General features: G+C 50.9%; 1 protein-coding gene across 13 annotated transcripts in view; it reads left to right on the top strand.

The window, feature by feature from the left end:
* LOC118222576 (collagen alpha-1(XXIII) chain-like) overlaps positions 1 to 15,564 on the top strand; it is a 152,202-nt gene that overhangs the window by 91,520 nt on the left and 45,118 nt on the right. For all 13 annotated transcript variants that reach the window (XM_035408274.1, XM_035408270.1, XM_035408266.1 and 10 more), the window contains exon 3: positions 14,407 to 14,451. In XM_035408274.1, the coding sequence (XP_035264165.1) occupies positions 14,407 to 14,451 (45 nt within the window). The remainder of the gene's footprint in view (positions 1 to 14,406; positions 14,452 to 15,564) is intronic.

Below are 15,564 nucleotides of genomic sequence, written 5' to 3'. Positions count from 1 at the left end.
TCATTTCCCCCCTCCCCGGACCCCACGCTGCCCTGCTGCGGGGGCCACCGCTCTGGACGTCCCGTTGGAACCGATTTCAAAGCTCAGGGTTCGAGGAAGAAGAGGGGACGAACGCATCGAGTCTGACAATCGATTAGGAGGCGTCGCACATGGAGCTGGTTGACACGGACCGTCCCTCCTGAGACACCCTCGCCCCCCTTCCCCCCAAATTCTCAGGAAAGGACGGGATCCACGCCAGCCCCCTGTGCCGGGATAGTTGGTGGCATTCCAGGACAGCTCTCTTGTGGCTGCATTCATAAAATCCACACAAAAAATGTTTTTGGCCGAGGGGTAAGGCAACGAACGGCTCGACGACCAACGCTGTTATGTAAGGGCCTTTTCTGGCTTTATGCAACAAGCTCTAACCGCAGGTGTTCGGGCTAGTTAGAAAGGACTTGCCAATCTTTCATTTTTGATTAATGAGAGCTATCGATGACTCATGCTCACGGCTGATAATCCAAAAAGAACACTGTATACAAAATAATGCATTTCTGTTTTTGAAATGGTCTACTTAGCTTACATGCATATTTGTTGAAACTGTTCTTCTCGTTACAACATCTGTCTTTGCCTTTTCGATCTATGGAGGGGGTGGGGGGCGGGGGCGGGGGTGGGGGTTGGTTCAGGATACCCAGAATGCATTGCGGACTTTTTCCTGGCGAAGTCACTAATCAGACCAGGACCCCGGGCGCTTTGGCCAGAAGTGCTTCAGTCAGGTTAGCACATCGGCAGAGAAGGGAAACCATTGTATCAGCTTTGCTACTTATCGCACTACAAATCGTGTAAGTCCATTGACAGATTTACGAGCTGGCTTCCTTTCAAAGAGGTACTGGGGTGGGGGGGGGGGGCAAGGAGAAAAGGGATCCAGTTCAAATATCTGGACGTGAGCTTGGATAAGCCTAAATCAAGTGAAAGTAGTCGCCATTAGCTCCCTAGCCGTATATTAGGGCAAGCATTAAAAAGGTATTTCATGTTTTAATTCATGTTATTTCATGCAAGGCCTTTTTTTTGTCTCTCTGTGAGCGCTGAAGCACTTCTCTCTCCTGCCAAAGATCTGTCACTCAGGGGTGCGCGGAACACATGTGGTCTCCCTCAAAGAGCTGGCAGCGCACTCGTGAAATCCGACCCGCATCTCCGATACAAGATGCGATACGACTCGGCCAAACCCCCCCCCCCCAAACCTCCCCCCCCCCCAGCCCAAATCCACACCACCTGGCCCCACATTCAACGGTTCACAGCCTGGAACCAAACTGAGACAGACCGCCTCGTACCCAGCACTGATCTCTCATACACAGCACTGATCTCTCACACACACCACTGATCTCTCTCACACGGCACTGATCTCTCTCACACAGCACTGATCTCTCACACACAGCACTGATCTCTCACACACAGCACTGATCTCTCACACACAGCACTGATCTCTCTCACACGGCACTGATCTCTCTCACACGGCACTGATCTCTCGTACACAGCACTGATCTCTCCCCTTTTTATTTTAGAGCAAGTTTATATGGCCTCGGGTAGAGCAGCAAGCGCTCTCTCTCTCTCTCTCCCCCTCTCCCTCTCTTCCCCTCTCTCTCCACTTCCTTTACGATCCACACGAGCGATGCTTTGTCTGAGCTCAAATGTACATAAAAGGGTTTCCATTTGCACTAGAGACAGATTACAAATTATGTCAGAAGTTTTGCTGCTTAAAAAGGCTGTGTAAAATGTTCTGGTTTTCTTGCTTCATACATGCCAATGTTTTCAGTATCAGTCAAACTCTAACCTGAGCCTGGCGGAGGAAAATGGACTCCATCAGAGCTGATTTAACACTGAACACTTTAGTGTGTGTGAAGTGCCTCACACTGCTTCGCGGTTTCTTCTGCAAACGGCGAGGTCATCGGGCGGGAAGAAAAACTAGAACAGTCCTGCTGGGCAACAGAGTGGAAACTAATAAATTCTTATATATTTATACAAATTAATAATTTGTATAAATATAATATCACTTGTAAATTAATTGGGCCGCTTGGCAAAGATCACATTCAGCATTAAGGCCTTTGTTACAGTATGAGATCACAGATATGTGATCAGAATGCTCTTGACTGAACATTCTAATGCTGATGTCACAATCACCACCGGTAACTGAAAGCAGTGGAGTTATAGAACACTGACTTGGAATATTGAAAAAACATTCCAAAAAACGTACCCTTTGAAGGGTTACAGGCCTGAAGAACTGGAGCAGGCAGCGGAGGGGTGTGTGTGGGGGGGGGGGGTGTGTGTGTGTGTTGGGTGTCGTTGGGGCAGGGTGTGTGTGGAACGCGGGGCAAGGCTTTGGGGTGGATTATGGGCAGATTGCAGTCCTGGTTAATTTTGGGAGAAGGCTGGGGTCAGGCACTGGAGTCAGGCACAGCTGGAGGAGCAGATGCACTGATGTTTGTAATTGGGGGGGGGGTGAGGAGACTGGGGCAGGGGTATGGCAGAGGGTGTGGGGGGGAGGACCAGCTGTTGGACACCCCCTCAGACACTGAGAGTATGAAAGTCAGGCAGGTGGGGAGGGGGGGGTGTGTCCAGTTCTGGACTCTGCTGGGACAAGCAAGGCTGCAATCACATTAAATTACACTGCGGCTATCTAACACTGCCTTCAGCAGCTGCGTTCAAGCAGAACGCGTTCATGTGCTCAAGCAGAAATACACACACACGCACACACACACGTACACATACACACAAACACACATACACACACACACACACGCATACAGACACGCACACGCACACACACGGACATACACGCGCACACACACACACACACACACACAGACACAGACACAGCCTTACCACCAGTCTGTCTCACACATGCTCACACAGGCCTGTATGTGGCTTAGTTAGCGGTACATCAGAAGGCGTGAAATCGGTTTATAAATAAGCTGTGAATGTATTCGATTTGCGGACGTTTATAGCAGTTCCACTCAGACAGGAAGTGTTTCGCCCGCATGTGATTCCAGAGCATTCTGAGAATGCCTCCTCTGTCTATAACTAAAGCCAATTTTATTTCCACCCTAAAGGTCAGATAGATCAGATAGATCATCTGTTTGGTTGTTTTTTTGGGGGTTTTTTGCTGCTCACTTCCTGGTTCCACGCCCTTGTCCTTGGCCAGCAGTGGGAATACCGCGGAGCTAAATGACAGGGCTCCCGAAATGCGAAACATTCCCGCCCGTCCCGCCAGCTTCCCGACTCCGAGGATCGCAGCCGAGGTGTTAGACTAGTCTGCCCCGCCCGTTCGGCTCGCTTCAGGATTTTTGCGAAACCCGAACCCCCGGATAATCCTACTTTGGGACAGGGGACGACAGCAACGGTAACGTGACCCCCTGACCCCCATCTGTAGGGTTCAGGAGAGGCTAGTCCACACCTGCTCCCCACCCACCCCCACCCCCCACCCACCCCCCCCAGAAAGAGGATCCTCTCTGACTTTGCCGCCACATGCCTGTTGGGGGTGGGAGGTGGGGGTGTGGGTGACACTGTCACGCCTGGGTGCTAATAATCTGTAGGACGATGACCGATTTGCTCTTGCAAATTTATTCTCTGGCTGGATGCCTCTAGGCAAATCAACTTACAAATGATGCAGTTAACATGCTAAGCAAACCACCACTGGAGTGAGAACTGATTTGGTTTATTAGATTAATTGATTTGGATTAACGAACATGGGCTTCTTCTGAGAGGGCGGGGGGGGGGGGCTGTTTTCAGTGTCTGGGATTCGAGAGAACAGGAGGAACTCACAAATCAGGTGTTATAATGGTGCTATAATGCCATTATAGTAGTGTTATAGTGGTGTTATAATGGCATTATAATGGTGTTATAGAGGTGTTATAATGGCATTATAATGGTGTTATAGTGCAGCGTACAAATTCATTACATTTATGCAGCTGACACCCACCTGACCTGTAGTGACTGTAAGAGAACATGTCCAGTGTGTCCACCTGGACATGAGAAATATGAGCATCTCGTAAATACGTGCCGGCAGAAACGGACTGCAGTAGGGATGCGGGCTCAAACAGTGTGCATCTTTCACACAGGATCTAGTGCAGCTTGCATCTCATAATGCATGCATGCATGCATGCAGAAACAGTTGCAGCATGCATCTGATAATGGGTGCATGCAGGACATGATCAGCATGTGCTGGTTTAAGGGTGGTGCTTATTTTTTTTCTGGTTTGGTCTCTTGATTCAGGCTTTCCGGTGCTGTGGCACATTCTGCATTTGCAGGGGTCAGAGCCTTATTTGGAAGTGTCCGGACTCACCGGATTGTGGCCGGATTGACCGTGGAAGAGTTCAGGTCCTCCAATGGACTCCTGATCGCAAGCCTGCCATTGTGCTGTCATTAAACTCAAACTACGCAGCGATTTCAGAGTCACACTTTGGCCCTCGGGTTATAAATATAACTCATCTGAAATTGAATGTACCCAGTTTAACATAATGTTCATAATTGGAAAGACTGAGTGGATGCACGGTTGGGTGGTTTTCAGTGAAGGAATATTGAATTATTATATTATTCAGGCCTTCAGGTGGAGTTTTATTGAGCGGGGGTAATTGTTACCACCCCATGGGTTTAAGCAGATACTCTGGAGTCGGAGCCGAACAGCAGAACGAATCCGTCAAAAAACGAGGGGGTGGGGGGGCGGGGGGGGCGAGGGCTTCAGGTGCGAAGGCTTGCTTGTGTCTTTGATGTAAATCCGTGTTTCCTCTGGAGCTGCAGAGGGACGGTGTGATGGGCAGAGAGTGCTGCCGGGGGAGCCGCTGAGCTGTAGCGGGTTGTAGCCGGTCTCCCGACGGCCATAACTCACGGTTAGCCAGACAGAAACGCTGTTTTTTTTTTCTTTTTTTCTTTCCTCTGGCGCTTGCCGGCCGGTAGCGCGCTCGGCCTGGCGACGTTTTTACGGCTCAGGGTTCAGACGGAGGTTCGAATGCAGGGGGGATCCAGAGATTAACGGCGATGGACTGGTGATAAACGTGAACGACGCTAAAAGCATTTCGGTCCGCTCCTCCGGTGAAGCGATCGATGTGGAAAATGTCGGGAGATGTGGCGCGGGCGTGGGCGTGGGCGTGGGCGTGGCAGGGCGTGGCATAGGGTGGCATGGGCGTACCAAACTCGACCCGGCCGCAGTAAATGCCCCACCCACACGCTCTCCCGCCAACTACAGAAGATCGCGGGCGCATGTTCCATGTAGCGGTCCGCTCCCCCCCCCCCCCCCCACCTGGAAACGCTGCACGGGGCTTTTAGGAGCTCAGGGCCAGAGTCTGGCGCCGTGGGAACGGTGAGCGATGAGCGATGAGCTTTTCAGACGTTTCCATTACCTTACCCTGCTGGCATTAAGCAGAAGCGTTTCTTCATCCAGAGATCCATTTTATCGCTTTATCCGGCATTTACTGACGCAGCGAAGGCTCTGGACCGTGTTCAGGGGTACGCCCTCCACCTGGGAATCAGGGTGGGGGGGGGGGGGGGGTTAGTATCGATGTTAGGGAAACTGGGCTAAAGGTTGCAGGTTTGATTCCCAGGTAGGACAACTGCCTTTGTACCCTTGAGCGAGGTACTCAACCTGAACTGCTTCAGTATGTATGTGTGTATGTTTGTGTGCATATATTTATGTATGTATGTATGCTTGTGTCCAGCTGTATAAATGGATAGTATGTAAAAAGTTGTGTAAGTGACTCTGGATAAGACTGTCTGCTAAATGCCTGTACTGTAACGTGATGAATTGAATCTGTAGACCCAGTTCCCAGTTCCCTCACCATTACAGCACGCTGCTGCTGCCGCCAGCCACCAAACAGCCCAGACCCCCTCCTAACCAATCTGATCCCCACCAGCACAGAGGGACCCTCCCCCACCCCAAAAAAAATCCCTGCAGTGGGTCGGCCCACTAACTCTGGCTGTTATCAGTCTCTCTCCCTGATAGGACCAGACAGAGAACCCCTCTATTTGTTACCGCCAGATTTCGACATTGAGACGTATGCCCCCCCCCCCCCCCCCCAGAATGCTTACCGCCGTCCCAGGCCCTGCTTCCCCTGCTGACAAATCGAATCACCGTCGTCGGAGACGGGATAAAAAAAACCGAACGTCTTATTCGGGACCCCAGGAGGAGGGTTAAACATCCCATAATGTAACAATCAGGGGCCGCGTCCCGCCTCAGAGTCAAACGCCCCGCCGTCTCCCGCCCCCCTCCTCCCGAAACCACGTGCGCTTCTCCGGGAAGGCCAAACAGACGGGGGGTGGGGGGGTTTGGGCTGGGGTTTGGGGGGGGGAGATGCAGTTCTAGGCTCAGAGTTTTGTCACCGTTTGGTGCGCTAAAGCACGGAGGAAACGTGTGCGGTTTCTCTGCCGTATGCTTTCTCGTCTTCCCCGGTTACATGTCTCCCCTGGTTACACATCGCCCTTAGTTACACATCTCCCTTAGTTACACGTCTTCCTTGGTTACTCGTCTCCCCTGGTTACACATCTCCCTAAGTTACATGTCTCCGCTGGTTACTTGTCTCCACCAGTTACAAAGGGCCTCCTGCACGCACATCCAAACAGCAAGTCGGATTCTCCCGAAATCTCGACTTGTTTGTGTTCATGGTCTGCATCCCACCCCCACCCTCTCAACCCTCTGCCCCCACCACAAACTGTATTTCCCCAAAGGAATCCCCCTCAGAGGGTGCTGCTGTGGCTCCTTTTCTCCGTCCTCCCGTGTGATCGGCCTCCTGTGTGCAAAGGGCTGCAGCTCGCTCCTACGGGGGTCCTACAGAGACCCAGCCGAAGAGTCGCGATCAAAATCCGTTTGCCCGGGGTGGGGGGGGGGGGGGGGGTCACCGCGGCGATGCTGGTCTTCGCTCGATGAGACGCGCTGAGCGATTCTGCGTGTCGGAGAGCACCGCCGCGTTTGTGTTGTTGTTGTTTATATAAATCCGGCCAGCGGAATTCCCGCGGTAACGGCGGATGGCGGCCCGGCGCGCTGTTGGCGGTGTTTCTCCGCTCCGGGTCTGGCGGCGCGTAGCCTCCTGTGTTTAAAGAGAAAATAACCGCGTAAGCCTCCTGAGCCGCGGTTAGCGCCGGCTGCGCGATCGCTAACGCTACCCTGACCCCCTCTCTCTCCCCCCCACCTCCCCCCCCCCACAAAATAAAGGGCCAAAACAGTCACCTCTGTTGGGATGTTTTTTATCATTTGTTTAATTTGGCTTCAGCCTTTGGCCTACCGAATAGGTTTTCATGGATTTTCATATTTCGACATCTGAACAAAACAGCGGCCTAATCTGCGTCTGCTGGTCTGAATTTTTATCATGACCCAGCCAATTTTTTGGAGAAATGTATTGTTTTTTCCTCCTCATTTCACACCCTCTGCCCTGACAGAAGAATGCAAGCTCTTTCTCTTCCTCTCCCTCTCTCCCTCTCTCTCTCCTTATATAGTCACTCTGGAAAAAGGCCCATGGAATTCAAAGTGGAAATCCTTCTTCCAAAGTGCTTTCCTTTGCAAATTCCAGCACAGGTGACAGAAAACAACACTTCACACTTTTCTGCACTTTTACCCCTGACTTCCTGAACTCCTGACCTTCTGGCCAGTGACTGCCACGCATGCGATGTGCGTTGGATCATTTCGGAGCCTATCCTAGCATGCATTGGGCAAGAGGCAGAAATATTTCCTGGGCACCAATTCAACACAGGGCACACGCACCATTCATGGAATTTTGGGTTTCCAATTAGCCTAAGCTGCATGTCTTTGGACACGAGGAGACCGTGCAGTCTCTGCACGGAGAGGCCCTCGCCCTGGGATTCAAACCTGCAACCTCCAATGCTGTGAGGTGACTGTGCCACCGTGGCGCTTGTTTATGCAGCTTAATTGAATTACTGAGCGTGTTTCACACTATCCTGTGACTGCGCATTCCAGTGTAACAGGCTTAAGAAGGGGTTTAACCAACTCTCCAAAAACATTTTGCTTCTTTAGAAACACTTTGCTTTAGATTTTTGGGCTCCCGCGTACGTTTCTATGGACCCGCTCCGGACGGGCCGGCCTCTCCTTTGATGAGTGCGTGAAGCGCGACCGAATTCCTCCGTAATGCAAGAGAAGTCTCAACATCCACTTCGGTTTCAGACGCGAGCCTGCAACCCCCCCCCCCAGGTCAGGCGGGGGGCCGTGTGTACACTGTGGAAGCCCGAGGATCTCTCTTCCTCTCTAATTCCCCTGATCTGTGCGCTCTGATTGGTCACGCTGCCACTGAGCGGTCTGCTGTATAACCAGGACCAACTGGGCATGGGGTTACACAGGGCTCTCATCTCCCCCTCGGCCCTGCGTGTGTGTGTGTGTGTGTGTGTCCGTGTGTGCGTGTGTGTGTGTCCGTGTGTGTGTGTGTGTGTCCGTGTGTGTGTGTGTGTGTGTGTGTGTGTGTGTGTGTGTGTGTATGTGTGTGCATGTGTGTGTGTGTGTGTGTGTCCGTGTGTGTGTGTGTGTGTGTGTGTGTGTGTGAGCGTGTGTGTCTGCTCTAACTGGCGATCTCAGGAAGGTAATTGTCCGTGTGAAATCACACGTTAGCGAGGTCTTCCTCGGGTGCATGTGGAAGCGTTTAGCAATTCTGGGCGATAAATGCCCATCGCCTGGGCGACAGGCCTGGCGCCCCCCCCCCCCCCCCCCCGCCCCACCCCAACGCCATGAGTCCCAACCCCAGGTTTTTTCCATTTGTCGGCCTGAGGCGGGCAGGGGTTGGGGGGGGGGAGGGAAGGGAGGGGGTTGCGGGGGGGGGCATCAGTGATCCACGCTTCCTCCAGGCCCCGCCACGCTTCACACAGCGATCGCGCTCGACACGCGTGCGCCGTTAGCGCTAACTCGGCTTGGGTTATCCGCCCCAGCTGCTTCCCAGGGGTAACGCTCTCCAAACGCCCAACCCCCCCCGCCCCGCCGCCACTCGCCCCCCGCCCCCCCGCTTCCACATCACAGCAGTTACACGCTCCGTCTCCGTTGGAGACGCGCTCGGACCGCGGCACGGCGCGGCACGAACGCGTTTTTCTGGAACGGCGCGCTCCGATTCCGCGGTGGCGTAACCGCGGTGCGGTCGGCGCGGCGCGGCTCAAACGCGGTTCGGTTCGGAAAGGAGCGCCGTGCCTCGCGGGTGGAGCCCGCGGCTAACGCACGTGCGCTCGCCGTGGAGGGATGCGGCCCCAGAATCGAATCCACTCCGCTCGGCGTGGAGGGATGCGGCCCCAGAAAACGAATCCACTCCGCTACCGTGCCAAACTGCGGGACTTTAGCCAGTCCCGCGGTTTGGAGAGGGGGTGTCAGTTCCTAAAACATGTCAGTTCACAAAACATGGTGTGTATTTAACCCCTTTTGTTCTACTCAAAAGTCAGTGTTCTAGAACTCCATCTCTTTCAGTTACCGGTGGTGATTGTGACATCAGCATTAGAATGTTCGGTTAAGAACATTCTGATCGTGCATTTGTGATCTCGCTCCTAAACGGGTTACACTCCAAAAAGTTAAATCTTTAACAAAACACATTATTAGGTTTCTCAGCTCTTTCAGTTATTGATATCAGCATTGAGGACTAAAGCAGGCTATCACATGTCACATCCACACAAAAAAAGAAAAAGAAACGCAGTTTATGTGACCTGTCAGTCAGCAGGGTGAGGGTAACCGGCTGCCAAATAAATGTGTCAGTATCACTCAGTTCCCCATTTCCTGTCCGACCACTCAGGAGTGTCAGACAGGGGTACCTGGGGGCAGGGCAGCTGACCCGGTTGGGGGCAGTAGCTGGTGAATTACGGCACAGATTTTTATGGACAAACCAGATGGTCAACCCCTTGAATTCTTTCCCTCCGTTTCCACTTCCCGAACTGCGGGTGGTTCCGGCTGTAAAGTGGAAGTTTCCAGCCCCCGTCTGTCCGTGTGTGATCTTTCACAGAATGGCGTGCCCAACCAGGGACAGAACATAGAGCATCCATCGCTACTGTACACCCCTTCATAAATATAAGTAATATAAAAATATTATTATTATTATTATTATTAAGATGTATAAACACATTATTATTATTATTATCATTATTAAGGTGTATACACACATTACTTTTAATAGTATTATTATTGTTATTATTAATATTTTATTGAGTTTAGCGTGTCCTCCTGTTTCCCGCTAGCTGTCATTCCCGCTGTGGCCTTTTGGCGGCAGTGTCACCCACGCGCGCTCAGCTTGCCCCCGTAAGTATTGGCATTCCGCGCGTCCACAGACCGCTGGAACTGCATCGCTGGAGAGGCGCCACTGTTTACCGCCGGCCCCAAGCGCTCCGTCACCCGTAGCTCCCCGAAAACGCCTCCCACCCACACCCCTAACCGCCTCCCCTCACACGTCTCAACACCCCCGCTGACATCGCTGACGTCACCCAACATTACATGACGTTACAATAATTTAGCAGACGGCCTTATCCAGAGCTACGTACGGAAGTCGAGAACGTCAGTGTAACTCTCAGGAATACAAAAATGCACCAAGAAGACACGGGTGTCCGTGAATAATAATAAGTGCAATGCTAACATAACAAACAGCAATTTGTATTGCAACAAAAGAAAGTAGCGCTAGAGTAAAAACCTGCTCAAAACGATTAATCAGCTGCCCCCGACACACACGACGCAGTGTCCTGGAGATCTCACCGGCTTGTCTTCACGGTCTTTGCCTCGCCCGTTATTCTCCTTCTGTTCTTCTCCATCGTCCCGTCGCAAAAAAAAAAAAAGTGACGGCATTTCGGTTTTTGGGAACCCTGCGTCTGGAACCTTCCGCCAGGGTACACAAACCGCCTGTCCAGCTTCGGACGTGACTAAATAAACACCTGTGCCCCCGTCTTGCTCCAACGGTGAGCGTGTTTGCCTCCTCCAGATGGAACAATATTTGACTTGGGGCATGACAAGGACGGGGAGAATTCTTCTTCTAACGGTGGCTTGTATAGGGGGGAACTTAGGGATCAGACAGAGGGTTATATCAATTCCGTTAAAGCTGATTTTTTTTTAAAAACGCGCTTTGTCCCGACCTGCAGCGAGGCAGACTCCCATGCCAGATTTCAGCGCGTGATGTAACCGTTGCTGTCGGTAGTAATTTCTATAATGCGCTTTGATTTCAAAAAACTATTATGACACATCTAACGCGAATGTCAGTGGAATGAAGTGCGTTTAGCTACCGATTGCTTAAGCTTAGCCTACTCTCCCGGGGCAAGAGAACGGTTGTGGCATGAAAGTGATTTTTCCGTGGAATGTGGATAACTGTGGAGGGAAGAAAATTAACTCAGTGTCTTCCAATAGTCTCTATGGCATCTCGCTGTTCTGTTGAATAAAACAGTGATTTTAGTGAGCCTTCGCAGGACCATGGCTTGGCACTGTTGTACGGTACTGTAGACTAATGTGCCTCTTCGTGAAAACCGAACCAAATTGGGACGGACAGCAGAGAATAATCAGTGTTGCCAGGCTGGCTTGTTAACCTGTCGGGAAGGTTGCGTTTGAGCTTCGCGGGTTTCTGAACGCCAGAGTTCACGTGCCGACCCAGCTTTAGCCGCGGGCGGTGGCTTTGTTCCTTTCTCCGTTCCTTATCTGCCAAGTGAATTATGGGACTGGCGTGCGTAGGCTACCCTGTGATCAGGGGGCTCTGTGCAAGGGGAGAGAGGCCAGAGGTGTATTTGCAACTTTCTCAATTTACTTCATATTGAGACACAACAGGGAGAAATCAAGGGTCTTCAGAATATCATTAGAGGGCTGTGCACCTAGTAATCATACTGTGTGGTCCTCTCTGTCACTCTCTCTCTCTCCTGTTTCTCCTTCGCTCTCTTCCAGTATCTCTCTCCCACAATCTCTGTTCTATCTCCCAATTTCTCTCTCTTTCTCTCTCTCATGTTAAGCTGCAAACACAGATATTATATGATTCTATGTTGTGACCAGATATTTAGCTCTGGGTGTCCTTCTGTCCCACTTGCTTCCAGTTAACCTCGCTGCTTCATAAATACTCTTAAGCTTTGAGCGTTTACAACTGCAGATATGCAATATTGAAGTTGTAAAATGTGCCGCCGACCATCTGGTAACATGTTGAGCATCTGTGGTCTGCGTTGGAATACAGTAATGATGTATAGACTTGAGTGAAGACACAGAGCATCTGTTGGCGCTAGAGCCTCTATCCTGTGTTCGCTGTGTAAACCACTTTAATTTCCTCTCCTAATCCTGTTTACGTCTCTGTCAAGAGCCCGATGATGTCACCACCACGCTCGTCTCTCCTCGTTTAACCTCGCGTGGGTCTTGTCAATGGGTCGTGTACAGGCCTGGACGGGGGACAGCCTCTTAGTCCGGTACAACAGAAAACTTCCATAAAAGTCCGGACGGCCAGCCCGTGCTCTCCGCTTCCCCCTGCTGGTGCCAATGAGGTATTGCGGTTTACGCTGCCCAAAATCAGTCAAGGCAGGAGTAAGGCTTCTTTCTTTTTTTTTTTTCTCTAAAACTCTGGGCTCGCGTTACTTTGCCGAATTACACGCCTATTTTAGTGCTAAGCTTTCGTGTTTATTTTCGTCCCTTTATTGAAAACCAACAAACCGAAGCGAAGAGTGAACGCAGAATACAGATACATACAGAAATGTAGAGAAACACATACATCATGTTCAGAGTCTGAGAGGACCACCAGCGCTTTGTTAGTGTCAATCCAATCTACTCCCGTTACCCCATCCAATCAGCCTCTGATTAATCACACTGCTGGCCAATCAGCATCGTGCTTTCCTTGCCACATGGTGATTCTGCGGACTTGTGCCGAACGGTCCTCTGTGTCCTACTTTTGGCAGCCAGTAGGGGGCTCTGGACCTGCTGACCATGCCAGTGTCAGTGACAGAGCTGAGGACGTAGTTCATCTTTTACTTCATGCATATTTTACCACAGGCTTCAACTTTCCATAAACCCTGGAACCATTATTTTTTGGCTTCTGCACTGATCCTCAGGCCCTGCCTGCTCTTTAACACACTGACCCTCACTGACAACATTCCAATGCTGATGTCACAATCGCTACTGGTGCCTGAAAGCAACAGAGTTCAAGAACACTGACTCAGAATTCTGAAAAAAAAAAAATTTTTTAAACATTCCAAAAAACATACTCTCCAAAGGGTGAACATTTTCTGCAATATACTGCGATATTTTATCATGATATTGCAACACTTGACAAAATCAAGCCGCATATAGGAACAATGAGCGCTTTTAAACATTTCAGTATATTGAACTGTTCTGAGGAACTGCCTGTTTCCCAGTGTATTGTAGATGCTCTCATGAACAGGGCATTGCGTGTGGATTGGGAACCTTGCCTGTGACAGGCTGTGTCCTGTCCTGTTATTTATAACACAAACATAAGATTGGAGAAGGGCGAGGGTGCGTGTATGTGTGTGTGTGTGCGCGTGTGTATGTGTTTGGCGAACAGGGCTTAGGGTTATGCAGGGAGGAGAGAGGTTCAAGTGAAGATGCGTGCTTCCTTTGTTTCCTGTATAAAAAGTTGCCCATCCTCAGTATCTGTCCGTAGCATTCCGGAAACTTCCATGGCCATTCCAGCACCTGGGGAACGGAGAAGTTCTCTCACGAACGGGAAAACCCATTCCCCCTCCTGCTGTCCCCACAACGTCCTGACCTCAGGAGATACCAGCTGATCCCATCAACACTCGCACACACACACACGCTCACTTACACACACACTCACTCACACATACACACACACACCCCACACACCCTCCCACAAGCACGCAATGCCCTTAACAGTCTGTCATCAACACACCGTGCCACACACACACACACACTCTCTCACACTCACGCCAGGAAACACACATGCACGCAATGTCACTTTGGGTAAGAGCATCTATTCAACAGCAGCAAAGCTACGCAGTAAAATGCTGGACAGGCCTGCCACTCTGCAGACCCCCAGCTGAGCTGCGCAGTAAAATGCTGGACAGGCCGGTCACTCTGCAGACTCCCAGCTGAGCTGCGCAGTCACTTACAGCCTCCTGATGGATTGCTCCTTCTGATTGGGCGCTATCATTGAACTGGCGGTGTAGTGCACTGGGTTGACAACCTGGGGGTTGCAGGTTTGATTCCCCGGGTGGGGCAGTGCTGTTGTACCCTTGAGCGAGGCACTTAACCTAAATGGTGCACTCCAGATGTGCGTGTGATTGCGTGTGTGTGAGCGTGTGTGTGTGTTTAGAGGTATCTGATCCTGCGGAGCGACTCTAAAGTGTTTGCATGAAGCGTGCTCTGTTCACGCTGTAGTATCTCCAAGCCAACGGCCTCAGATGAAAGAAGTGGTTAAAAGAAATCATAAAAATTAACTCTCTCTCTCTCCCTCTCTCCCTCTCCCTCTCTGTCTGTCTCTCTCTCCACAGGACCTCCAGGCAAACGCGGTAGGATGGGACGGCGAGGCGATCCTGGTAAGTTTTTTTTCTTCTCTTTTCCTTTGCCTCTCTGTCGCCTTCTCTCTCCCTCCCTGTACCTCTTTCTTTCGCTCCCTCTCTTTCTCTCACTCCCTCTCTCCTTCAGTTTAGTTCACATTCAGTTCAGCTGAAATGCCGTATTGCTACCTTTAAATGCTTTATCGACATATTGAAGTGATAAATACGTCCAGCTTACACAGGGGTCATTATTTCTCTCAGGCTGTGGCTGGCTGCTACCTGTTGAGCTGCCAGAGTTGCACAGCAGCTGTCCTCTTCCCCGGAGAATTAGATTCTGTTTCAGGAAGGTTTGGCAACTTAGGGGTCTGGTATTTTTAATGTGGAGCAGAAATGTTCTTTAACTTATTTATGTACTGTACGTACAGTGCAACATATTTAATGGGGACGTGCAGGTTTGTCTGAGTCTCTGTTGAGTGTAATGTGGACGTGCAGGTTTGTCTGAGTGTAATGTGGTGGGGCAGGTTTGTCTGAGTCTCTGTTGAGTGTAATGTGGACGTGCAGGTTTGTCTGAGCCTCTGTTGAGTGTAATGTGGACGTGCAGGTTTGTCTGAGCCTCTGTTGAGGGTAATGTGGACGTGCAGGTTTGTCTGAGTCTCTGTTGAGTGTAATATGGACGTGCAGGTTTGTCTGAGTCTTCTGTTGAGTGTAATGTGGACGTGCAGGTTTGTCTGAGTGCAGGGAGGACATGCTCATTTCCCTGGATAGGCAGGGTCTGTTGGCAGGTTGTGTTTTTTCATCGCTGTGGTCCGATAGGCTGCCGCATCGTGTTCTTGTTTTAGGGCTACATGGCACGATAATTTGCTTTGACGTTTGTGTTGTTGTTTTCTTGTTTGAGTTGCGTAACGTGTAATGTTCTGTTTGTGCTGCGTGATAATTTGGCTGACTCTGATTGGCTGAGTTGGAGTGGTGCTCTCCTGAGGCTGCGTGGTGTTTCTGCCGGTTAGTGAACTGAGTCTCAGGACCAGCAGGAAGGGGCGCTTTTCTGGACTCTGATTTTGATGTAACCCCCCCCCCCCCCTTCTCTCTCTGTCGCCCTCTCTACCCCACCCACCCCTCTCTATCTCTCTCTCTTTCTCTCTCAAGTAAATCTCT

This window comes from Anguilla anguilla, chromosome 3, assembly GCF_013347855.1.
Source record: "Anguilla anguilla isolate fAngAng1 chromosome 3, fAngAng1.pri, whole genome shotgun sequence".
Taxonomy (NCBI): Eukaryota; Metazoa; Chordata; class Actinopteri; order Anguilliformes; family Anguillidae; genus Anguilla; species Anguilla anguilla.
Note: the sequence above shows the minus strand (reverse complement) of the source record. Positions and strands in the feature narration are given on the sequence as shown.